Below are 26,802 nucleotides of genomic sequence, written 5' to 3' on the forward strand. Positions count from 1 at the left end.
AATAGAGCAAGAACCCAATTCTGGTACAATACTAAGACCAATACAATTTGGACATTTTTTATTTAAAAATAATATTCAAAACATTATGCTGGATGGTATTAAGCGTGTAGGAAGGAACAGATTATCAGTTCAATTCAAAACTGCTTCAGATGCAAACTCTTTTCTTGAACTGTCAGTATTATCATCAGGAGGATATGTAACTTCTATCCCCATGTATAGTGTCTCACGTATGGGAGTAGTTCGCACCATTTCTACTGAGTGGTCAATGGAAGATGTTGTGTCACAGTTGGTTGTCCCTGATGGATATGGTAAGGTTGTTCGAGCCCGGAGACTAAGTAGAAAAACATTTAATGATAACACACGTGTTTGGATACCTACCCAATCTGTTGTCATAACATTCTCTGGACAAAGGCTTCCTAAACATGTTTATCTTTTCTTCAACTCCCTTCCTGTGGAAACCTATGTACTTCCCACTATACAGTGCAATTATTGTTGCCGGTTTGGTCATATCAAATCCCAGTGTCGATCCAAACCTAGATGTTTCAAATGTGGTCAAATGCATGATGGAGAAAGTTGCACTCAAACCCCAACATGTTTATTTTGCTCAGGAAATCATCCAGCTAAATGACCCTTTATGTCTGTACTTCTTTATGCACTTTCATTGAAACTAACAATATAAAACTATAACGGGATGGAGATATCTAACAAAAGTTAACTATTCCAAGTATATATTTACTATTGTATTTTTATATATCTTTGTGTGTTTTTGTCTTAGGCAAGTTAACTTTTCTTTCAGGCAAACTTGTGCGGGAATTGGAACCGAACTTGTACTCCCACTATAACTCCAAATAAAGCAAAGTTTAAATACTCTGATATTGGCAAATCCGCAAGGGAGCCATTTCAAGAATAATAATAATAAAGAGATTTGGTGACATTTTATTGCACCCCTCCCGGCTCCCCCCATTCTGAGACAAGTAATTAACAGATGTCCCCTTATAAAATTTTCCCACAATGTTGGGCATTTATTATGTCATTAGTGGAACGGCAATTTCAGCGGTCGTGATCTAGGGCGTTGTGAGCCTTAAGTGGAACGCGCCCATGGTTAGCTAGCTAATCTATGCCCATGGTGTTGTCAACTTGTCAATTGTGACATGTAATATTTGATGTGGAAATGTGGACACGTATCAAATAAAAATATTGATTAAATTTCATCATATTATATCAGATTATTTGTTAAAAAATACTTATTTCCATCTTTTATCCAACTATAATACCTTTCAGCACGAATTCGAACAGGAGTGACTTGTATTTTCGAGGTAAATCTTACATTTCTATCAGACGCCGATGAGATAAGCTATTCGAATTTTCGTTTTATTGCATATAATTGAACTAACTAATAAGAATGTTCACTTGATGGCTCATATACCCTACCTAGCATGATCTTAATTATTGTAAAGAGAAACTTATTTATAGTTAAATAAAGAGTTGTTACCTGAGACATCCTGTGTTTAATATAGGTTTTGGATAAAATATAACGTATATTATTTTAAATAATGATTAAAATTATTAATTACTTAATAGACAATATCCTATTACCCAGCAAACAGGATAATGTATTTATTTCGAATAAGTACAAATAGAGTATAAATTCCTGACATGATAGTGGCAAAGAGATTGTCCAAATTAACATGACTAAAAACCTATCGTGATTAATATGATGATAATATTACTATAAAAAAAAATGTAATTTAAAGTATCTGAATATGTTTCTTTGCTCAGTTAATGTGTCCAATAAACAATTGTTGGAAATTTTGTCAAATTAGTGGCACAACAAGATAAGCAATAAGATTTTACTAAAATCATTTTGTCAATATCAAATTTTAATGAAATTTTTTAGTTCTTTTTAAAATTGTTACTAATCTAAACTTTATGGGTCTAACTGAAAAAAATGTGAATGGATCAAAAAAATTTTAAATTTAAGATCTTTTGCAGTTTAAAATCAAGATAAATGTTATATACACAATATTATTATAATCAATTACGAGTAGAGATAGTGTAAAGTATGAATTTTTCAGCAATATGGCGGGTGTGGAGCAACCATGCTACACACTTATCAACTTCCCGACAGACTCAGAACCTTACAATGAAATGCAACTGAAGCTCGATCTTGGTAAACTGTTTATTTTTAAATACATTTTATTAAAAGCTATTATGTAATGTTAATAACTGTATATCAGAGATGAGATCACATACAGAATGAGACTCATTTTCAAGCATTCTAGCAAATGTCTACATAGTGTACACAATACTAAAAATTTTATTTGTCTGTTAAATTTTTGCCTCTGCTTTTTCTATTCTTTATTTCATTTAGTAGTTCTATTTTATGTGTAGTATGTTAGAGTTAAAGAAATAAATATATCCTTTTATACTCTGAATGAATTCACAAGAGCTGCTTTATTTATTATATGTTATGGTTAGTGGTTGTTTTGGTTACAATATTTTAGTGTTATATGTACTATCACATTAGGTAATAAGCCTGTAATGGTATAGCACAGACGCGGAGCACGAAGAATTTCGTTCATTGACCCTTTATCTTTTGTCTTTGTCACTCACGCATAAATATATTGCCATAGCACTCACACAGGTGTAGTGACAGCCATATGCACAGATTGTCAACCTATATATATATAGTATAAGTTCTTTTCTATGATTAAACAAAAAAATATTTTAAAAATATTCTGTGACTAGACCGATGCACGGATAGACAGCGTAGATTTAGTGTCGTGTTCAAAAAACGAGTTCTAAGACATCCCAAATTCTAAACTCTACTGATTTTTTAAAGCTTCGTACTTTATATAAAAAATTTGAGAACCACTGTCAGTAGCCAAAAAGGTCATTGTACAAAATTCTTCGTGCTCCACGTCTGTGCTATAGTATATTTATGGCAATAAATAAATAATTTGAAGGCGATGAACAGGGTGTAAGTCCCTAATCCACCATTGAAAAGGGAGGATCCTCTGACCAGACAGGTGTTGTGTCTGGTGAGCTACTACCCCAAAAAATATTATTTATAAAATAATATATAATTTATATATATTTTAAATAAGAAAGTTGTGATATTTTTTCTATTAGACCTGAAAAAACAAGTACAAATCAGTTTTCAAATTCTTATTGAAATTGATATAATATGGTTCTATCATTCATTGCTATAGAAAAGGGTGATACAAAGAAAAAAATTGAAGCCCTAAAGAAGACTATAAGCATCATACTCTCGGGTGAGAAGATACCTGGTCTTCTGATGATCATCATCAGATTTGTTCTGCCGCTGCAAGATCATATGATTAAGAAGCTTCTGCTTATCTTCTGGGAAATTGTTCCCAAGACAACCCCTGATGGCAAACTGTTGCAAGAGATGATTCTTGTTTGTGATGCTTATAGGAAGGTAAGGAATATTATATTTATTTTTTATCTATACAATATATTTTTGTTGTAATTTATAGATATAGATAAAAAGTGTAAAGTGTGTGTGTACTTATGTAGGCACATAAGAAGTTATATTTCATTGGCTAGCTAACTTCACGTTGCTAGCGATCCGTTTCTACATAGTGAACCAGTTTACGAGGGGCTAGTCTAAGCCTTCACTCATCGTAAATACAGTTAACACATTAAAGACTGTAAGTGTTCATAACAACCGAAAATCATAAAAAAAATTACTGGTAAAAGAAGTATAACCTCAAAAATATAGTAGTGTCTAGAAAGCGAAGGTATAAAAAAAAATATGTACACATTTTTATGTATTAATTACAGATGGCAAATTAGTAAATAATAGATAATACCAATGACTTTAATTGTGGGCTATTATTTAGAATATTACCTTATTTGAATAATTTGGATCATTATATTATGTTAACTCACAGACTTATAGGGTTATATGTTATTGTTTTTATATCTTGTTGTTTTAATGATTTTTAATATTTTTTCTTATAGGACTTGCAACATCCGAATGAATTCATCCGTGGTTCTACACTGCGATTCCTTTGCAAGCTAAAAGAACCAGAACTTCTGGAGCCACTGATGCCAGCGATCCGAGCGTGTTTAGAGCACAGACATTCTTATGTCAGAAGAAATGCAGTACTTGCCATATTTACTATTTACCGGTAAGCTTGTGTAACATTCTACACATAGTGCTTATTCCATTCATTGCTAATACATTTCTGATCTATAGCATACTCCAGAGCAAATAAAATCTTATCATATATTTAACCGTTTGCTTTTTAATCATCAAACTCTACTTCATTTGACAAAAATTTCCATTTGGAACCTGTGAACTCAAGTTTTAATTTATTGTTAGTGGTGAAGCAGGCCCAAGGACCTGTTGTACCACTGGAAAAAATGTATAACTTACATGAGTCATTATTTTTATTACCAACCAATGATCTTTTAATTGCTATTCTGTTCATGTGTCTGATTATCTCACTATACAGCAACTTCGAGTTTCTGATTCCCGATGCGCCTGAGCTGGTGGCCAACTTCCTGGACGGAGAACAGGATATGTCGTGCAAGCGGAACGCCTTTCTTATGTTGCTTCATGCTGAGCAAGAGCGCGCGCACCAGTATCTCGCCGCGCGCCTCGACCAGGTGCACGGCTTTGGAGACATCCTGCAGCTGGTCATCGTTGAGCTCATCTACAAGGTGCGTGTGACGTCTGTCAATCAATATTTAAATCTTATAAAATAAGTTATTTAAATTGAATTACATGTTCCAGGTGTGCCACACATACCCACATGAGCGCTCAAGGTTCATTCGCACCGTGTACGAGCTACTGAACGCGCCCAGCGCTGCTGTGCGGTATGAAGCGGCTGGCACCCTTGTCACTTTATCCTGTGCTCCAGCCGCAATCAAGGTTAGCTACCAACTGTACAGTCTAATCTTTCTACTGCTGGGCATAGGTCTTTTAAACTTAACGTGGATTGAAACTTAACGTTGCAAAACCATTGCAAACGAGTTGCCGACTCTACCTCCAATACTGGTCCTCCAATACTGGTCCTCCAATAAAGTTGCTCTGGTCACTTTACACAACAGGGACACAACACTACTTGAATGCAAATATTATTTAGTTATGATCTTTTCGAGGTACATCCTCAGTCGGGCTGCTCCAGATTTTGAGCAGGATGTTTTCCCTACCTCAGTTACTTACTCAACTCATATAAAAAAAATGTTTAACTGGATATATTACGAGTGGAACGTACATAAACAGGCGGCGGCCGCGTGCTACATCGACCTGATTGTGAAGGAGAGCGACAACAACGTGAAGCTGATCGTGCTGGGGCGGCTGGGCGCGCTGCGCACGGCGGGCGGCGAGTCGGCGGCGCGCGCGCTGCCCGACCTCGCCATGGACCTGCTGCGCGTGCTCGCTGCCTCCGACCTGGACGTGCGCCGCCAGACGCTGCACCTCGGTAACTCTCTCGCGCTCCCTCTCGCTCGCTCTCTCTTTCTCTCACGCTCGCTCTCTCTCTCTCTCTCTCGCTCGCGCTCTCTCTCTCTCTCTCTCGCTCGCGCTCTCTCTCTCTCTCGCTCTCTCTCTCTCGCTCTCTCTCTCTCGCTCTCTCTCTCTCGCTCTCTCTCTCTCGCTCTCTCTCTCTCTCTCTCGCTCTCTCTCTCTCTCTCTCGCTCTCTCTCTCTCTCTCTCTCTCTCTCTCTCACGCGCTCTCTCTCTCTCGCTCTCTCGCGCTCTCTCGCTCTCTCGTGCTCTCTCTTTCGCTCTTTCTCTCTCTGCGTGGCGGCGATGCGCATGATATTAAGATATTAAAGGGTTACTTAGGAGGAGAGTTAAAATAATTTACTGCTGGTCTGGATGAAGTATTTTTAATAATGAAACGAACTGTCTCGAACCACATGTAAAGGTAACAATAAAATATAATATAAAACATGACGGTAAATTAAAAAAGTGACAAGTGCATGCATAATAACATGAATCTGTGATTGAGAGTGATTTCTCTTAAAGACCGTCAGGCGCTCCAACAGATATTACTTTTGAAGTAGTAAACCGTTCTACCGAGGAGTGTTTCATGTTACATGAGTGAGGCCGTTCCGCAGCGCTGGAGCTGGCGCGCGCGCGGCACGCCGAGGAGCTGGTGGGCGCGCTGCGCAAGGAGGCGGCGCGCGCGCAGCTGGCCGACCACGACGACGCCGACAAGTACCGCCAGCTGCTCGTGCGCGCGCTGCACCGCGCCGCGCTCAAGTTCCCCGACGCGGCGCCGGCCGTGGCGCCCGCGCTGCTGGAGCTGCTGGCGGACGGCGCGGAGCCGGCGGCGCTGGACGTGCTGCTGTTCCTGCGCCACGCGCTGCTGGCCTTCCCCGCGCTGCGGCCCGCCGCCTACCCGCGCCTGCTGGCCGCCGCCGCCGCGCTGCGCGTGGGCAAGGTATACGGTCCACTGCTGGACATAGGCCTCCACAGTTCACGCCAAAAATAATGTGAACTCGATGTGTTTTGTCATGTATGATTCCAGAATACTATTAAAATAAGAGATTAGTTCGTATTACTGAAATTATCTAAAAATGGTTTAAATAGACCTATGTTGACTCACTCACTCACTCACTTCAGCCTAATACAGTCCAACTGTTGGAAATAGGCCTCCACAAGTTCGCACCTAAAATGGCGTGAACTCGCGTGTTTTGCCCTAGTCACCACGCTGGGCAGGCGGGTTGGTGACCGCAGTACTGGCTTTGTCGCACCGAAGACGCTGCTGCCCGTCTTTGGCCTGTGTATTTCAAAGCCAGCAGTTAGATAGTTATATCGCCAATCAGTTACTATATGTAGCCTTACTTACCATAGTTATCCCGCCACCGGTCGGCTTTTTAAGTTCCAAGGTGGTAGCGGAACTGTGTTATCCCTTAGTCGCCTATTACGACACCCACGGGAAGAGAGGGGGTGGCTATATTATTTAGTACCGTAGCCACAAAGTACTCAAAGATTAACATTGTATTAATATCTAGTTTTGATCATTGAACGTCAATCTTAGGAACATTATTTTTATTTTATTAACTACGCCATTTATTTATGAACTGTAAAGCTAAAGTCGCATTTTATTTTGTTGTTATTGTAATTGTTTGTTTCGGTATGTTTCTCAGTGAGAGAATTGTAATTCTGATGAGAAAATAATTGCCGAGTGAAAGAATCACCGAAATCGGTCTGCCTAGTAAAAATTTATAAGGCAACACACAAAAAAAAAAAGAAAAAAAGATACAGCCGAATTGAGAACGTTTTCCTTTTGTTTGGGCGCCAGGTGGTGCGGCCCGCGCTGTGGCTCGTGGCGGAGTTCGCGGAGAGCGAGGAGGACGCCGACGCCGCGCTCGACGTCATCGCCGCCGCGCTGCCGCCGCTCGCCGCCGACGGCCAGGTGCACACACGCGCACGCACGCACACTAGCACACACACATATTAACACAGCTCATAGTGTATCTTGGCCTCTTGGCCTCACCGATGAATCTTTTTAGCGTGTCTTCATCATCCACACACGCACACGCACACGCAAACGTACACGCACACGCACACGTACACGGACACGGACACGCACACGGATACGGATACGGACACGCACACGCACACGTGCGCGTGCACGTGTGTGGACGTGCACAGTTCTAGTCTTAAATTCGAAAATAGAAACTGAAATTATAATGAAAATTTTAATGTTTAAATAGCAGTTTTTATATTTACTGCACTGTCTCCTCCTGTCTTTTATTCCTCTGATGTTGCAGATGTCCTTGGGAGACGGTAGCAATTTAAATATTACAAAATATATTTACATTTTACCTTTTATTTTTATATCTTTTATTTACAATAATCAGCAGCAGCAAGTCAGGTGTAACATGCGATATAGATAAGCTGATCTGTCAGATTTATAACTGCAAAACGCACGCGACATACTTATACATTTACACATTATTTCTATGATTTGTTAAGGCATATGTAATTTTTATAATTCTTGATATATATAGGAGGAGGAAAGTGCGCAGGACGGTAGTGGAAAGGAGAAAGAAAAAGATAAAGATACTCCGGCGCGACAGCTGGTCACCAGCGACGGCGCGTATGCTACGCAGTCCGCTTTCAATCTGCCCAAGTTAGTAGACATTGCATACTATTATATAAAATTAGCCGACCCGTGCCCACTTCGTTGGGCGTTAATTATTATTATATTAACCAAATAACATCTTTAAAGAACAAATTTTATAGCACTTAAATAAATAATATGTTGCTCCAACGCCATCTATCAAAAATCGAGAAAACGTCGTCGATAGACTAAAATAACACTAAATTAATAACGTCGAAAGACTAATAAATTGTTTTCTAATAGTGATAGATGGCGCTAGTTTATTTACAATTTTGATATTATATTTTAATCTTTTTCTTATTCACTGAATTTTTTGTTAAATTACAATAAAATATAGTCTGTGTCACTCCTGAATAGTGTAGCTTTCTGTTAGTGAAAGAATTTTCATGATTGGATCAGTATTTGCGAAGATTACCCCCTACATACACATATATAAAGTTAACTTTACCTATTTATAATATTAGTATAGATGTGCAACACTCTTAAGCGTTTATAATTTTCACTAAACGAGCGCAATTACTACGTCGCCGCTAAGGTCATATACCAGGGTAGCAGCAATTAGCAGAATGTTATTTACACGTCCATTGAAAGAATATATCTATAATATAAAAATGAGTCGCTGAATGTGTTGCTAAGCGCAAAACTCGAGAACGGTTGGACCGATTTCGCTAATTCTTTTTTTAAAATACTCCTTGAAGTACGAGGATGGTTCTTACGGAGAGAAAAATTCTAAAAAAAAAAAAAAATATTTAAATTTCTTGAAAAAGTCTAAAAACAACACTTTTCTATACTCCCATACAAAAGATTTGTGATAATACTTAAATGTCAATTTGAACTTTAATACCATACGATAAAGTTTGTGTTAGGCGATACGAAGTTCGCCGGGTCAGCTAGTTATTAATAATATTGTCGCCAAAAGCTACGTACTAGGGCGGCATAAGTAAGCAGGCGGTCGTAAGTTCATAACACGAGCAACCGACCCGCAGGGCGCCGTCCGCGGACGGCAAGGCGGGCGGGCTGGGCGCGGCGCTGCGCTCGGGCGAGAGCTTCACGGCGGCGTGCGCGTGCTCGGCGCTCGCCAAGCTGGCGCTGCGCGCGCGCCGGCCCGCGCAGGCCAACCGCGCGCTGCACCTGGCCGCCGCGCTGCTGGCGCACCACCACGCCAATAAGGGTGGGACTTCTTCCGTATACGCCACTGGCGTAGCTAACAAGCATACTCGTTCAGCTCACCCGATGGTGAGCGATTACCCTGCCTAGAGACGCTTGTAACGCCAGCAGCATCGCAAACGCGTCGCTGAGCTTACGCTCAGTCCGGGGGATCTGGTCATATTACTTACAACAGGAACACAACACTGCTCGAGAACAGTATTATTTTAAATCGATTAAATAAGTCTAGGTACTTCCTCAGTTAGGTTGATCCAGATTTTAAGCAGGATATTTCCTGCTGTATCTTAGTTAAATATAAAAATAGTATGCATTTCACCTACTTATTATTATTGATAAATTCATTGTAAAAATAGCGCCCGTTGAGATAAGTTATTTTGCACTTAATTCTTATTACGTGCAGTAACGGTTACGTACACTAAAATATTGGTCCTTGGAGCCGGATTTTAAGTAGCGACCTACGGACTTATAACGATACAACAGTGTGTAGAGCGGCCAGTAACGACGGCGGTATCTCGTGCAGGCGCGAACGGGCTCACGGCGGACGACGTGGAGCACGGCGCGGTGTGCGTGCGCGCGGCGGCGGTGCGGCCGGGCGTGGCGCGCGAGGCGCTGCTGGCGGGTTCGCGGCAAGCGCTGCGGGCGCTGCTGGCGCTGCCCGAGCGCGCCGCGCCCGCTTTGTTGCCGGACGCGGAGGTGAACCACACACAGTCCCGCACTCACTTGTACACGACGTGGAGTACGGTGTGGCGCTGCTGGCGCTAGGCTGGCATAGTCGTACGTCACGTAGTGTAAAGCGCGCTGCGCTCGCGCTGCTGCCGGACGCGGAGGTGAACCACACACACAGTGCCGCACTCAGTTGTACACGACGTGGAGCACGCTGTGGCGCTGCTGGCGCTTGACTGGCATAGTCGTACGTCGCGTAGTGGCGCTATAGTGACGGTGTGCCGCAGGTGGAGCGCGCGGCGCGCGAGGCGAGCGCGGAGCGCGGGGCGCGGCGCGCGGAGGTGGAGCGCGGGATCACGTTCGCGGCGCTGTCGCCCGCCACCGACACGCAGCACCTCGACATCTTCGAGGTGTCGCTCAGCAAAGCACTGCAGGGTGAGTGTGTGCGTGCGTGCGTGTGTACTGGTGTGCATGCGTACGACGTGTGTTCGTTCATACATCGTACGTACGTGCGTTTGTGCGACATTGCGGGCTAATTAAAATATACTAGTCATGTATGTCATTTGAATATTTTTTTTTTTTCTAATATTAGGCAAAACTGAAAATAAAATTAGACAACTGTTTGGTTTCAAGATCAGTTTACTAATAATGATAGTATAACAGGTATAAATAACCGTAAAATAATAATGATAACAAGTTATCCACCACATGATTATATGTCAGTTCGAATGAACTTACTTGCATACTTGGAACCTGTTTATAATGAAACCGTTGCATGGTGTCGCAGGTCGCTCGAGCGGTGCGGACCGCGGCAAGCTGTCGAAGGTGACCCAGCTGACGGGCTTCTCGGACCCCGTGTACGCGGAGGCCATCGTCGCCGTCAATCAGTACGACATCGTGCTCGACGTGCTCGTCGTCAACCAGACCGGTACTAACATAATAACCCTAATCCATATAAATTCCGCCTACAACGAACATAAATCCTCTACACCCAATATAACCCCCCCACACCCAACATAACCTAACCCCTCCACACACTCAACATACCCCTCCCCCGCACACAACATAACCGCACACCCATCACCATACTCAACATAACTCCCCATACTCAACATAACCCCTTTACTTAACATAACTCACCATACTCAACATAACCCCCCCACACACAACATACCCCCATTAGTCACATAACTCCATATGGACCCTATACCATACATGATCCCGCACCCTACTTGGACCTCACACCCTCACATACCCCAATGAAATACCCTCCATCCCAGGCTACCTCTTCCCTACACAAACCCACCACATAACTTCAATCCCTTACGACCCTCCGGTGACAGATCACGTATGTGTCCTTGAGTTAGACGACAGCGCGAAGTATCCTGCTCATAATCTGGAGCACCCCGACTGGGACAGTACCTTAACTTTAGAGACGATTTAAAAGTAGTATGGTAGTCAGAGAGAATTGTCGGGGGTGGGGTTAACAACGCGCCTGCAATTCCGTTATTGCAGGCATGGGATGATAATCACTTAACATTAGGTGGGCTGTACCTTTATTTGCCTCCCCATTCATGGATAAAACACTTTTTGTTTGTCCTCAGACGATACACTACAGAACTGTACAGTGGAGTTGGCAACGCTAGGCGAGCTACGGCTAGTGGAGCGGCCGACGGGCGTGGTCCTGGCGCCGAGGGACTTTGCGTCCATCCGCGCGCACGTCAAGGTCGCCTCCACTGAAAACGGGATCATATTTGGGAATATTGGTGAGTGACTCTTAATATAAGCTGTTCGATTGCTATCTGCGGTCCCTTAAATGGGGGTTTCTGTAGGGGCTGTAGATCACGTTTCATTTGAAAATTAGATTCCTAGCCCTTTTTAATTAAATTTTATATTGTCTCAATATGTCTCAATGTGGGTGTCGTAAGAGGCGACTAAGGGATAACACAGTTCCACTACCACCTTGGAAGTTATAAAGCCGACCGATGGCGGGATAACCATCCATGTTACCGAAAGCTTTTATGATTATGGATTTGAACGACTGACGGAACCCTCCATAAATAATAAAGATTTAAAAAACAAAAAAAAAAACATACATGATTATGGATTCTTTGAAGTCTACTAATCCGCATCTGTCGTCCCTGCAGTGTACGAAGTGTCGGGAGCGGGCACGGACCGCGGCGTGGTGGTGCTCAACGACATCCACATCGACATCGTGGACTACATCCAGCCCGCCGCCTGCAGCGACGCGGACTTCCGCCACATGTGGGCCGAGTTCGAGTGGGAGAACAAGGTTGGTATCGGTGTCGAGTGTCGAGTGTCGAGTGTCGAGTGTCGAGTGTCGAGTGTCGAGTGTTGTCGTTATGCCCAACCTAGTCAAGGTTGGGCATAACGACATTCAGGTTAAAGAAAACTTGCTCCGTTAGCAGTTAATGCAACCAGTTAGTGGACCAAGAATACGATTTTTAAGATCTTCAACGGTAACGTTTAGGGTTGGTTCAGTTGTGTGGTCATGATTAAGTTACTATTGTATGTAAAATTCAAAAAAATTGTTTAGAATTGTCTTGGCTTCTCAATTGAGATTATCTTTATTTGTACAAAATGCTTCAACAGTTTCAATGGGCTTTCAATCAGATACACAGACCTAAGAATGAAAATGTAGTCAATGTAAACAGAAACTTGTTTAAAAATATATTTGATGTATCTCAATGTGTGTAATATTTGGTATCTTTTATCAGGTCTCCGTGAACACGAACATTACCGACTTGCGAGAATACTTACAGCATCTGTTGGCGTCTACAAATATGAAGTGTCTTACGCCGGATAAGGTATGCCACTTTAACTTGACATAATTTCTGTAGATTATAAAGCGTGTTTTCCGTTTGTCGTACAATAGCTTGATATTTTTTAAAATTGTACAAAATACGTGTGTGTGTCAGGCGCTGTCGGGTCAGTGCGGCTTCATGGCGGCCAACTTGTACGCGCGCTCCATCTTCGGCGAGGACGCGCTCGCCAACCTCAGCATCGAGACGCCGCTCACGCGCCCCGGCGCGCCCGTCGTCGGACACGTGCGCATCCGCGCCAAGACGCAGGTACGAGCCTCGCGACACGTGACACGCGACACTGGTGCGGTGACGGGAGTGACGTGACACCTCAGCAGCGAGACGCCGCTCACGCGCCCCGGCGCGCCCGTCGTCGGACACGTGCGCATCCGCGCCAAGACGCAGGTACGTGACACGCCACACGTGACACGCGACACTGGTGCAGTGACGGGAGTGACGTGACACCTCAGCAGCGAGACGCCGCTCACGCGCCCCGGCGCGCCCGTCGTCGGACACGTGCGCATCCGCGCCAAGACGCAGGTACGTGACACGCCACACGTGACACGCGACGCTGGTGCAGTGACGGGAGTGACGTCACACTTCAGCAGCGAGACGCCGCTCACGCGCCGAGCCGCAGGTACGTTCCTCGTGACATGCGTCATTAACGATGTGAGTAGTACGTGTGAGTGATGTAGTACGTGTAATCGTAGTAAGTGGCATGCCAGCTTGACAAACCTTGACAATGTGGATTGTAATTTTCCCATCAAGAAAATTTAGTACAGAATTAATACACATATACAACCTAATACTAAAATAACTACATAATTAACACGTAGACAATGAAACATAGCGAAGATACTTTTTGTCTGAGGTCTTTTTGAAAATATTTATCTATTTATAAAACGTTCCAGGGCATGGCACTGAGCTTGGGCGACAAAATCAACATGATGCACAAGTCGCCGCCCAAGCAGGCAGAGGCCACCGTTGCTGCCTGAGGACTTTACTGGGCTACTTAGATATGTATAGAATTATATAATATTTATAAGACTTTTCAATGTGTACAAAATGTAAACAATTATACCTTGAAATAGAAAAAAAAAAAAAAAAAAATTGCACGTTTAGAATAAAAAAGGACATGGGTTCATAAGCCCGTGGATGTATATCACTTATAAAAAAAAAAAAAATTATAGCAAAGATTTAACGTAATAGTATTTACTCGTATATCACACCAACATTGACTATACAAAATTTTTCAAGCTATACCATTTTATAGTCAAGAGATTAGAAGAGAGATAGCGTATTAAAAATGTTACAGGTTTAATTTGCAGGAACTTAAAGAGAGATAGCGTATTAAAAATGTTACAGGTTTAATTTGCAGGAACTTATATCGCGTTAGCCTTATGGTTAAATAAGCATATCTAAATATAAGGTTGCATTCTTTTAAATCAGAAGTGCCATTAGGGTTGACTCATAATAGTTATTCTTGCAAAAGCTGTATAACTACAATTTGAAATGTTTTCGATAACTTTAAAAATTCTTTAGCATAAGTAACAATTTTAGTTCTCTAAACATTGTGTAGAAGTTGTAATTCACACCTGATCGTGATCTTTACTCATAGTAGGGAATATATTGGCAAACAATAAAAAAAAAAGAACTGTTTTCTTTTTCATTTTCTTTATATTTTGTACACGTTGAATAAAAATGTACTGTAATTTAATAGTTTTATTATTATTTTATATTATAAATATAATTGTGAGCGAATGATGTCCGATTTGAATGTGTAAGTTATCAACGACATTGATTTTGTAAAACAAAACTGTAACTACCCTCCTTGATATTGTTTTGGTATCACATATACTTTTCATCGAGGGTGTATTTTGAAATTTATTTACTATTTATAGTATTAGTTAACTTTAGCCATTATATCAATTCCAAAAAGCGTTATGCTGGCTTTGTGATGACTATCATTGTATTTTATGAAATATATTTCCTAAATATATATATTGTTTTTCTTTGATCCTATTAAAGTTTTTGTACATTGATATTATAAAATTATTTGTATACTAGCTGTCCCCGCGACTTCGTCCGCGTGGATTTTAACGAAAAACTTATTTTTCAGTTTGCAGAGTTATAAAACTTTAGTTCGTTTTTTTTTTTTACTTTACCACTCTTGCGCTTATGAGTCCCGTGGTAACATCATTTCTCACCACCATGGGTAGACTGGTAGAGATCTCTTGTAGAGTATAAGTATAAGTTCGCCCTTGCCAACATCCTTTGTAAAAATTATGATGATGAATTATGAAATGTATGATTTGTAATTATGTTTTTTTTAAAAGTGGAATAAAAATATATATTAAAATAAGTAAGTTTCTAAAATAAAAGTAATCTAAGTTACTTCTTATTCCATCAGCTATTATCCAGCGAAAGTCTCGTCAAAATCGGTCCCGCCTTTTCAGAGATTAGTCGGAGCAAACAGACAGACATACAAAAATTGTAAAAAATGTTATTTCGGTATATGTACCGTGTTTCACATATGCATTTAGTTAAAAGTGGTTATTTTAATACTACAAACGGACACTCCAATTTTATTTATTTGTATAGATAAAGATCTCCCGCTTTTCGTTACTGATTAACGTTATTTCACTTTCCTTGATTTGCCTTTGTTGAGTTTTTGTAATGTAATATAGGGTTGTTATCGAAATTTTGACAATATGAGAAAAACAAAGGGCCTTTCAAACCATCTCTCTAGAGGTTTCAAAAGTATCACAATGTTTTTGAAGTAAAACTTTTTTACGCACGCTTGACTCGCGGAGTAAGCTGGTGAATGCGTGACGAGAGCGTTACGAAAAGTGTGATCGGGCGAGGCGAACGGAAGTTGAGAGGGATATATAAGTTAGATGGAAGAAAGAAGTTTTACTTCAGTCGTGTGGTCAAAGCACACTCGTTTTAGTTTTTATTTTTGTTTTTGAAACGAACACTGATCCTTTTACTGATTACCCTTTTCTTACACACGTTAATTAGAAATAGGCGATTGAGGGTGATAAAAAAAAAAACATAAAAGCCTTATGAAAAATTAGTTTATTGTAACGTCATAGTTGTTAGCGACGCAGTAAACGTCCATGTTCCGTAACGATTGTTTCAACAGTATAAATAATAAAAATAATTTATAATAGAAATAAGTTAATGGATTGGTTACAAAACAGTACACTCCGACGCGTTGCAAAAGTCGGCGGTCTGCCCTGAGTTGCGGTGCTTGAGTCTGTGGAAAATGTTGAGATTAGATAAGAGTAATGGTACATGATAGAATTATGAAATTTCTGTAACCATAATCAGATAAAATCATCCAAACACTCTGAAATGACTACTCCAATTTTAATAATTCATTATGAAAAGATATATTATTCAGAATTTGATATATGCTGTAAATGGTCAGGCTATTTAGTGATCTTCTGATAAAAAGCTATCAATATTGACCGATGAATTATTGCAAATGAGACTGAGAATGAGTACAGAACAAAATATATCTTGAAAGTTTCCAAGAAATGACAATTTTAACCAGTACCTACTTATCCATAAAATCGGCTCTATATTATCAACTTCGAAATTGAATGGAATTTATTAAGATAACGGCAAAACTTTGTTTTATATTTTGGCACATTGCCCTACAATTATATAACGAATTTGTCCATTGATAACCATTCATCCTACATAAAAGTCTGCAAGTAGTCTTGCCAAATGCTAAGTATTTAGTTGTAAAATTATTTATTAGTGTTATCTTCGACATGGTTATTGGTTTATTATAGATTTGGCAACCTTGTACATTTTCTTGGCAATTTAAGATACATTGTTTGGCGCCAAGCGCAACTAAATAAATATAGACAACTAAAAATTAATTTAAGGGATATTGGATTACACGCGCCAATATTTTTTTTACTTGTCAAACTCATTTAATACAGATTAAATATCTCATCGCAACCAGTCTTCAGTAGCTTTTAAACAAGCCAAAATTAATAACGTTTGTGAATGAAGAAGGACTTCTTGCTGAAAATTATACTTTGTTGCTATGAGCATGTTTTTGCAAATAAAATCAAATGATCTCAAACCTATTTCTAACTTATACTTTCATATCGGCGAATGTTGCTCAACAAAAAAAAAACATAGCGTGGATGCACTATTTTAAATCGTCAAGAATATGTAATCATTTTCATTGATGTAAGGCACAGCAGGAAATTTAAGGTAAGGTAAGTACCCCAACTTTACAGAAGATCACAGCTAAATGACAAAGCTCTCAAGTTATGTTGTGTTCCTGTGGTGAGTAATTTAATTAGAATTCCTAGGGAGGATCTAGAGTACGGTCAGCTACGGTAACCGCTTACCATCAGATGGGCCGTACGCTTGTTTGCCACCCCATTAGTATAAAAAGTAAGTAATTTTTGCTCTTACTTATTCTTCTTCCTCTTCCTCCTCTTCCTCTTCTTCCTCTTCTTCCTCCTCCTCCTCCTCGACCTCCTCGACTTCTTCGACCTCTTCCTCCTCGGGCTCGGGTTCGAAGGCTGGCTCCTCGTCGTCTTCTACTTCAGCCTTTACGTCCTCCTCGCCTTCGGGGGACTCGGGCTCACCCTTCTTCTTGCCGGGTCTCTCGCCGAACCACTTAGGCAATCTCGCTGCATTCATAGTAATTGTAAAAATATTTACATTTTTTAGAAGTCTGTGCAGTGGAATAGTTAAGTGTGAAATTAACCATTAATAATTTATACGAAATTGAAATGCCTATTAAAAAGAAAAGAAAAAAAGATCTTTGAAATATTTTTTTGGATAAATTTGTTAAAACTTTCGTAATGTACATCGATGTGACACAAATATTTAGGTAATGCTGTGTGTAATGTTTTGTGTATTTTCACAACTTGTATTGACAAAGATTATGGCTACAGTGAACAATTCAAAGACTCGAGCAGTGGGGTTCAACAAATATTCGATCAATATATACACTTTTTGCACACAAATGTTGTATAAAATTGATACTCACACGAAGTACAGGAAAATATTTTACTTACGCACAGCTTTTATACCAGTTTTTTTAGAAATTTTTTTTTAATTCAAAATGTTAATTTTAGGTATGATGTTGATACAGGATCGGTATCATTAAATACTTTTGAAATTTTATCCAAGAATCAGAAGGAACTTTACTCCTGCAAAACTTACCCTTTTGCCTGCCGCCGAACTGGTCGGCTCTTTCTTGCCACACCTTCTCAAGGAAGTCCTTGTTCAGTTTTTCTAGGTCCTAGGAACGGTTAACACAAGGTTCAATTTAAAGGATTAGAGACAAAGGATTTTAATGTCATCGAAGTGCATCCCGTGAAAAACTCGTTATGGGACATTGTCAAATGATGTCTACAACAAATAAAATGCATATAATCTTCAATTTGATAATGCCCCTAGAAAAACACGTGATGTTTGATAACCCATGACACGGATGCAAGAACATGCCGGGGACATGTGGACATGCCATACATTGGAACAACTTGGGAAGACAAACAACATGACTATCTCCGCATCTTACTTCTCGTGCGGTTCATGAACTCGTCCATCCTCTCTTTCCATGTCTTTTCCAAAACCTCAGCTGCTATAGTATCGTAACCCTGTATTAAAGTTGCTATTTTGAATTCAGGAAAATATTTTGGTATAATGCTCTTTATTGATATTTTTTATTGCTGTCTATGGCGCTGTCGTAATGAACTTTCTAATGAAGAGTACCTTATAAATATACCATCTATTCTAAATAGCATAACTAACCAGATAACATAGCATAACTGGCTAAATAAGGTGCTCTACTCTATATTAAAATCTATTTCAATACTTCTAATATCTGTATTCTAAATCTAGAAGAAATCAATCAAAAAATGTAGTTTTATATTTTCGCCTGCTTTGTTAAATGCTTTACTTACACCCTCGAACAGTTTCTTTTTGTCGTCGTAGGAACGTGTGTCGACGCGTCGCTCATACTTGGACGCAACTTGGATTTTGGGCTAAAAATGACGTAACTCATAAGTGTCTATAGTAAAGGTCGAAGGAAACATAATAATCACAAAGTTGATCAATACACTTACAGGGTGCTTGCCTGTTAACGCCTCGGGGTCGAGACCTTTCTTGAGGGCCTTGTGCCTCAACTGTTGTTTCTGTCTTTCTTTGAGCTCTTTTAACTGTCAACAAAGATAAAGTTTTAATAAAGACCATCAGAGCAAATTAAAAACTTTAATAGAGTAAATAAAGTGAATACTCACGTCGTAGTCCTGTCTCTTTTGTCTCTCTTCGAGATCGTATTTCTCTGTCTCGAGTTTGACAATGCAGTCCCATAATTCGACGGCCTTCTGTCTGAGTTTGTCCACAGAGAGACCTTCAATGTTAAGGGGCTTGATACGGATGGACAGTGAGATCTTCTTTTCCTCCTCAAGTTGCTCCTTAGTCTTGTTGCGCTCGAGTTGAGCATTGCTAAGGCCGAACTGTGGAAACGTAAGACGTAAAATTAGATGACAATTGATTAAAAAAAAATTATGAGCATTTTAGTATTAATTGTTTTGTCAAGTTGAGTGTTGTCTGCACTCACGTTTTCATTCTTCTTTTGGATAGTGAAGTTAGGTCCGGTTTTGCTTGCATCTTTCATGGCCTGGAGCATAGCCTGGCGCTTCTTTTCGGCTTCCTCGAGCCGCTGCCTCTTCTCTTCGATGTCACGTTGTTTCTTCTCCTCAATCTCACGGATCCTTCTTTCTTCTTCTTCCTTCTTCTTCTGAGCGAGGCGCTTCTCTTCCTCAGCGCGAGATACCTATGCATATTTTGTTATTAGATAAAGAACCTTCACTTCAACATTACAAGATATTGAAAATACATTGATGGTGAATGTTTCACCTTGCGCTTGGCCTGCTTCTCCTTGAGGCGTTTGAGCTCATCTTCTTCCTTGGCCCGCTGTTTACGCCATTCGTTGATGTAGTCCTTCAGTTGTTCGTCCAAGTCCGACCGCTTCTGGTCTTGACGCTGCAACCAAGAAATAAAATTGTTAATTTAATCCAAATGATTGTTATCTAACTTTTAGGTAAGTATAAAATGTTTGAATCAAATGCGTGTACTATGGTGTTTTCATTTTAGAAAATTGTTCGTTAATACTTATGTCATTGAATACACACCTTGATGAATTCTGGGTCCTCAGCCCTGAAAAATAAATACGAGTATTATAATATCGGTCATAAGATAAAATGTTTGTTAATGTTAAATACCGTAACTGTTACGGTTCACAATACATATAGCGTGTTACGATGAAATTATTATTTCTGATCGTCTTTTGATTTGTTCAAATTTATTTATTCAGAACATTTTGTCTTTGTAAAGTTATGTTAACGTTAACACTTACAATATATGGTCCATTTTACGATGCTAATTCTTAAATTTGGCATAAAATTATTGGATTTAAATTTGGATTAAATTAAACATGCCTGATATTCCATTCGCTTAGATCGAATCGTCAAAATAATATCGGCGTAATGGGTAGATGACAGATGAGATAATATAATTTTAGTCTAACTCGTTTTAGTTTAGTTAAATGGAATATATACTGTCAAGTTTCCTTAAGTACATGTACGCTTTGCCATTACATATAACAGTAATATTATCACAACAATTGTCAATAAAGCATGTTCTGAGTTCTATGTTTGTTCTGTAAATGTCTCATATAATTTGTGTCAATCTGTTGTCTATGAATAATTGTATTATAAATCGAGGACAATGGTTTACATACAACAATAATAGTAGTGCCCATGCTTTAGTCGTAACGGTACATCATGCAATTTATTAAGGAAAAATTCCGGAGAACTCTGCGAGTTTCCCGATGACCGACATCTAATTTCTTTACGTGACGGCGCGGGCGCAACGCGGTTATATCAAAAATAGAACGCCTACCGGCTGGTAAAAATAGCAACCGGCCACGGTTTGTTTAATCGCTTATTCAGCGATCGTGCCGTCGGAGGCGATAGATCTAGAATTTTGAGGGAATGTTCGCAACGTATGCGCCCGGGCCTTGGGTTAATATTGGGATTACTTAGTTAGTGACACCACAGAGAGCGGTGCAACTTACGCGATCGACGGTCTACTCCTAGAAACAGAAAATGACAATCAGCCTCTACTACACTTTACACATTACTACTCTTCGATTTAAGAATAACAGATAGATAAATAAAAAAGCGGTGAGAGTATTATTACGCGCATACAAAATAAAATAAAAAAGGTACTAGTGTTTGTAACGTCATTATAAAGTTTGTAATATCTTTTTTACGTATGTTCATTCACCCAGTGCAATTGATTAATTTATTTTCCAATCACAGCGTTTGTACGATCTTATGACCACATTCAGTCACTAGAAGCGAAGCGTTGGTTCTTATAATAATTGTAGATGCTTATAATACTTACTCCTGTTTGTGAGCGGGTCTTCATCGAGAGACAGCAGCGGCGGCAGGAAAGAAAATATAAATCAGATTAAAAAAAAATGTTCGATAGAATAATGACAATATTTCACAAGTTACGTCCACCATAAGCTTTTCCATATTAGAAGTATTAACAGCACATATAAACTTACCTGCCAGCAAAGAAATCATAAAGAACGGCGATTAATCAGATGTTAAGAAATGTTTTCAATGTTAATAAAGCGCATTTGAGTGCAGAGCACCTACGGATTGTTGAAAATCTGAAAGCAACAAAAGCGAAGATTTCAGCACTAGAAGCGTTAAACGGGAGTCTAATCTTAGGCTAATCAGCGAAGTGAGTGCAAGTGACGGATCAACGAAAGGGTACGCCACTTACTTCCTGTAACAAAAGAGAGAATAGGGATTGGTGTGGGCGTGCAACTAAACGAAGAGGGTATAAGAAAAGGGGAAAAACCGAAATGTGTCTCGAATTTACATAATTTGACACTGATAAATGGATTATCGGTTGCTAAGATCTAAGAGAAATTTGGAAAAATAGAAATCTGCGAGGCAGACAGTCTAGGCCTTAAAGCTTGAGTGTTTAAAACCAAACCGGATTCTAATGAAACTAAATCTTTGGGAGAGCGTTAACTCCAGCTTAATACTTACGTCTCCGGGACTTCTTCTTCAACTTCCTCCTCCTCGGAGCCACTGTGGAAATACCAATGATATAAAATAGTTCGGTAACGCGGGATGACGGGTGTCACACCATATCATATAGAGGGGCAATTAGTAGTGATTAGCAAAGGAATATTTACATTAAAAATTATAAATAAAGGGTTTAAAATGATTGATAGAATTGTCATTTTGTGTATATAAATAAATTGAATTGTGTTGTAGTGTAATTTTGAAGTTGTTTAATTGAATAAATCTTAACGTCGAAACTTTAATTTGTGTGACGTGTATATTCAATACTTACGAGTATTCCTCCTCGTCAGACATATTGGTGATTTATTAGTCTGCAAAAAAAATTTTGTTTATTTAATTTTGTATTTCTAATTAAAGTTACGTTGACTGTTGAGTTTAAATTATGAAATAAAAAACGAGTGTGCTTTAGACCGCAAGATTGAAGTTAATCTTCTTTTGCTCCATATAACTTATATTTCCCTCTCAACTTCCCTTCACCTCGCCCGATCACACTTTACGTAACGCTTTCATCACACATTCACCAGCTTACTCCTCAAGTCAAGCGTACGTAAAGAAGTTTCACTTCAATAAGAAACTAAGAAACTACTAGGAGATACGCTAATTTGAAGTAACGAACATTTTCACAAATTTAAATCCATAAAATGTATCCGCTCTAGTTAGTCATCTTCTAATAAATCCGTTTGAAAAGGTCGATATGTTCCAACTTGTTTACAGTTTCTATTTTTGTTAACCACAGATTTGAAATGTCTATACAACAATTGATGTATCCGTTTATCTTACGCAAATACTTTGAATTTCGTAACTTGTTTGCTAACTGGGTTTATTGGCACATCTTTATATAGGTGTATTTATAATGAAAAGGTAACTGAGCCGTTTCAGTCGACTTTTTGACGATTTTTCAACAGAATCTACATTTCGAATCGGCGGTAGCTTGACTTTGACAACAATTAATTTCACGATTCAGTCTGTAACATCCCACTGCTGGGCATAGTCCTCTTCCTACACGTAGGAGAAAGATCGGAGTTTAATCCACCACGCTGCTCCACTGCAGAACAATCAATTTATTATAGAGTAACTAGCTGACTCAGCAGACTTTGTCTTGCCGCTAAACACTATTTAAAAATAGGGGTTGATCGTAGAGGGTTGAAAATTTAGGGTTGTATGTATTTTTTAATGTTGTAGCATAAGAAATTAAAAAATAAATAATTTATCTAAAAATTAAAAAATATATATTTAGGGGTTGACTACTCTTAACATTTAGGGGATGAAAAATAGATGTTGTTCGATTCTCAGACCTACCTAATATGCACACAAAATTTCATGAGAATCGGTCAAGCCGTTTCGGAGGAGTTTAACCACAAACACCGCGATACGAGAATTTTATATATTAGATATAATTATAATGAAAGCGTAAGTGTTATTAAAGCTTACTTGCTTTTGATTTTTTGACACGTGTCACAATTCTGATCGTGCTCGTGGATAATATTCTCAATATGAAGGACGAAAATGAATGTGTCTATTATGTCCTGTCGACAATAGTCGACCTATATACATAGCGTCTTGGTTTAAAAATTGTATTAAAAAATTATGGTATATTTCGCATCTGCATGTATGAATTTAAGTTGAGAAGATGTAAGTCTTTTCTTCATTTGCTAATTTCATTCAACAATGTGACTACTAAAACTACTTTTCGTAAAAAATAAAACATTTTTTACATTTTTATCATTAAAGAGTTTTATATAATTATATCTCCAATTCAATATCAACAAGAAAAAGTTGCGGGAAACAGTCCCACTAAATCTATTTCTGAGGACGCGTTGGCGCAGCGGTGTAACCGGCACTGGCTGTTGCGCTAGCAGTTGCGGATTCGATCCCCGCTCACGACAGACATTTGTATTGGCCATATAGATGTTTGTCGTGGTCTGGACGTTTGTGCTTGTGTATTGTGTGTGTTTCCGGACCCTCAATACAGGATTTACCCCTTATTATTATTATTTACTTACTCTATTATGCCGAAAATACGAAAGTTTATAAGGCTATTATATTTTTACACAAAATAATCAAAGCTACTTCGATAATAGTAACAGTCTAAGTTAACCTTGAAGAGAATCTCTACTCTACTTTGTCATACTGAAGCAGTCACAACTCGTAACTTCTTGACTTATTTTTGGAACACAGAACACAAATCGATGATTTTGTCCTGGAGTAAAAATTGGCCCATTGCGAGTCGCACTCGCCTACGAAGGGTTCCGTACCATTATCTATAAAAATGGCATAAAAAAATCACGTTTGTTGTATGAGAAATCAAATCTCATAAATATTTGTTTTATTTTAATTTAATTATTTATTTTTAAAGTGAATATTTATATATTCTGTGAATATTCCAAGCGTGTACCTGTTGCCGTTATCAATATCGAGCAAAAACTAGCAAATAAATCACGTTTGTTGTATGGGAGTCCTCTTAAATATTTATTTTATTCTGTTTTTTAGTATTTGTTGTTATAGAGGCAACATAAATACATCATCTGTGAAAATTTCAACTGTCTAACTATTACGATTCATGAGATACACGGTGACAGACGGGCGGACAGCGGAGGCTTTATAATAGTGTCCCGTTGTACCCTTTAGGTGCGGAAACCTAAATATCAAAATAATTTTAGAAAGTGTGGACGAAATATTTTGTTTATAAATTAAAAATAGATTCATATGTTATGACATCAGAGACTTTTTTTATTATGCTTGACGCATTTTTATTTTTTTTTAAATTTGTGTAATATATCAATAGTTAAATAAATGCGTGTGTGTAAGTACGGGTGTGTGTGCGTATCATTGTTTATGAAGTTCATTCTATTTTCAGCGGTTTTATCTTTCCGACCATTAGGCGCACCCACGTCTCGCTTCTTGGCAAATGTTCAAAGCTACATCAAAATTGGATTGCTCGTACACTTTAGCAATGTGAGTTCGTGGTGCCGATTACAGAACTGCTATTTATTTATCTTTAGCCTATAATTATGTTCTCACTGTAATTTAAACTATTTAGATATTGAAATATAAGTATTTTTCGAAAATCTATTTTTTGTTAAACGATTTTTACACAAAAAAAAAAATATATATATATATATATATATTATATTTTCTTTCTGTCTCGATTAATCTTACAACGTCCTTCATGTAGCAGAAGGATCGTTAATCAATAAATTATCGAGGAGCTTAATCCACCACGCTGTGTCACTGTGCGTTAGCGGATATATTCCCTATTATGAATATACGATTATCAGGTGAATATGATAACAAATGGGACTGACAGTTTCACGATCTCTCCGAGGTGCGGTAAAAAATTCACCTGTTTCGCTTTTTTTTTCTGCCAAAGTCGACACATTTGTAGATAGATACTTTTATGATATACACACTCGTAAAAAATTTCGATTTATTTGTTTCCTAATTTTGGTAAAAAACTAAACATATTTTTAAGATTCTTTATTTTAGTAAATTTTATTAAATTTAACTTCATTCGATAACTTGAATAATTCACAAAAACGTCGACATCAAAATATTTTTTGCATTAACCGAGAAAATACATTTTTTTTAAACATAACGGAAAATAAAATCGACAATATAGTTAAGTAATTTAACTTATCAGGTTTTCATTTTCTTTCTTTATTTTTCTTTCTTACAATTTTAACAGTTTTCTAATTTTCGTATATATAAATTCAAAAAATAAATTTTAGCACTCATTAACAATTTTACGATCTTCATGAATATTTTGGATTACAATCCTATTGTACAGTGTGTAGTGTATAAAGTGTAATTTTTTATGTAATGTGTATCACGAGACGCGCGCCGTAACGTAATCCCGCGCGCTAAAGATGGCAGTGCTATTTCAGAGCGCCAGCGCCACCCGATTTGGCACAGTTAGCGCTGCGCTTATTTATAGGCCACTACAGCATAAGTCCATATCGTACCGAAACTTTTCTCCAAGCTTTTTAATACTCCAAACTTTTTAATACTCCAAAAACGATTCTGTTTCCGAACGCACTAAGGGCTCCTACACACTGTACATCGGACACTGCACTACACGGTAACGGCACGGCACTTACGTCGCACGGGTTGAAGGCGGTCACTCAGTCACTCGGCACTGTCTTCGACCAGCACAGAGACGTTGGAATGTGGAGTCCGCGGCGACCGGGGCGGCTCTGATCGGCCGCGCGCCGTACGCGCCGCTTGGTGCCCCGCACCCCGCCGGCTATATTTAGCCGCAGTCATTTTTGAGCCGAACGCAGCCAGCTCCGATTTCTAAGGAGCTCGCTGAAACCCTGCACTCTCGATTACAACCCAGCAGGAGGTCACGAAGGGCGTGGTTTGACACCTCGGAAACTACGTGCGACGTTACGCTGTGCTCGAATGCGACGAATTATAATCAAACATCTTACGTCAATTGTGCACAATTACACGTTTGTTTATCAAAATCTTTAAACAGAAGTGTAAAAAAATAAAAAATATAAAGGGATATATTTAATTGCACATCAAAAAACTCATCACCCAGCAATATATGTTGTGTAATTAATTTATTTATTTTTATATCAAACTAGCTGTGCCCGCGAATTTGTCCGCGTGAAATTTAACACAAAAAGTTATTGCTCATTTCGCAGAATTATAAAATAAATAAATTTCTAACATAAAAGTAGCCTAAGTTACTCCTTATTACATCAGCTATCTGCCAGTGATTGTCCCGTCGAAATCGGTCCAACCGTTTCAGAGATTAGCCGGAAAAAACAGACGGACAGACAAAAATTGTATAAAATGTTATTTTGTTTTATGTACCGTGTAAACATCCATATGCATTTAGTAAAAAGCGTTTGTTTTGTTTATTTGTATAGATATGTT

At 39.0% G+C, this 26,802-nt stretch overlaps 2 protein-coding genes and 3 long non-coding RNA genes across 12 annotated transcripts; 2 read left to right on the forward strand and 3 right to left on the reverse strand.

The window, feature by feature from the left end:
• The first annotated feature begins 1,123 nt into the window (after window positions 1-1,123).
• LOC123670349 (coatomer subunit beta) lies at window positions 1,124-13,851 on the forward strand. Its single transcript, XM_045603845.1, has 20 exons — window positions 1,124-1,316; window positions 2,076-2,170; window positions 3,213-3,442; window positions 3,988-4,157; window positions 4,485-4,692; window positions 4,766-4,903; window positions 5,258-5,456; window positions 6,097-6,422; window positions 7,287-7,400; window positions 8,032-8,120; window positions 9,098-9,282; window positions 9,799-9,939; window positions 9,972-9,985; window positions 10,229-10,376; window positions 10,729-10,869; window positions 11,546-11,707; window positions 12,089-12,234; window positions 12,680-12,769; window positions 12,881-13,033; window positions 13,675-13,851. Exons 2-20 carry the CDS (start codon window positions 2,080-2,082, stop codon window positions 13,756-13,758), a joined length of 2,829 nt encoding a protein of 942 aa, XP_045459801.1. The 5' UTR covers window positions 1,124-1,316; window positions 2,076-2,079; the 3' UTR covers window positions 13,759-13,851.
• Window positions 4,398-5,357, reverse strand: LOC123670350. The gene is made up of 2 exons (XR_006745906.1): window positions 5,250-5,357; window positions 4,398-4,685 (listed from the first exon to the last, which is right to left on the reverse strand). It is a non-coding gene; the product is annotated as an uncharacterized LOC123670350 (long non-coding RNA).
• Window positions 7,798-9,117, reverse strand: LOC123670351. Its single transcript, XR_006745907.1, has 2 exons — window positions 9,039-9,117; window positions 7,798-8,112 (listed from the first exon to the last, which is right to left on the reverse strand). It is a non-coding gene; the product is annotated as an uncharacterized LOC123670351 (long non-coding RNA).
• Window positions 13,852-13,952: 101 nt separating the features above from the next.
• Window positions 13,953-14,762, forward strand: LOC123670352. The gene is made up of 2 exons (XR_006745908.1): window positions 13,953-14,078; window positions 14,129-14,762. It is a non-coding gene; the product is annotated as an uncharacterized LOC123670352 (long non-coding RNA).
• A 1,061-nt stretch (window positions 14,763-15,823) lies between these two features.
• LOC123670353 (troponin T, skeletal muscle) lies at window positions 15,824-26,248 on the reverse strand. 8 transcript variants are annotated; one of them, XM_045603848.1, is made up of 14 exons: window positions 26,016-26,234; window positions 22,190-22,229; window positions 21,880-21,921; window positions 21,218-21,235; window positions 20,886-20,903; window positions 19,942-19,966; window positions 19,667-19,792; window positions 19,368-19,583; window positions 19,045-19,263; window positions 18,871-18,963; window positions 18,709-18,789; window positions 17,966-18,044; window positions 17,207-17,427; window positions 15,824-16,022 (listed from the first exon to the last, which is right to left on the reverse strand). In XM_045603848.1, exons 2-13 carry the CDS (start codon window positions 22,210-22,212, stop codon window positions 17,207-17,209), a joined length of 1,161 nt encoding a protein of 386 aa, XP_045459804.1. In that variant the 5' UTR covers window positions 22,213-22,229; window positions 26,016-26,234; the 3' UTR covers window positions 15,824-16,022. The 8 variants fall into 8 exon arrangements, with proteins under 8 accessions (XP_045459804.1, XP_045459803.1, XP_045459805.1 ...); XM_045603847.1 differs by lacking the exon at window positions 17,966-18,044 and adding an exon at window positions 18,324-18,402 and having other exon boundaries at window positions 26,016-26,168; XM_045603849.1 differs by lacking the exons at window positions 17,966-18,044; window positions 26,016-26,234 and adding exons at window positions 18,324-18,402; window positions 25,881-26,007.
• Between the last annotated feature and the right edge of the window lie 554 nt (window positions 26,249-26,802).

Source organism: Melitaea cinxia, chromosome 4 (assembly GCF_905220565.1).
Source record: "Melitaea cinxia chromosome 4, ilMelCinx1.1, whole genome shotgun sequence".
NCBI classification, from domain to species: Eukaryota; Metazoa; Arthropoda; class Insecta; order Lepidoptera; family Nymphalidae; genus Melitaea; species Melitaea cinxia.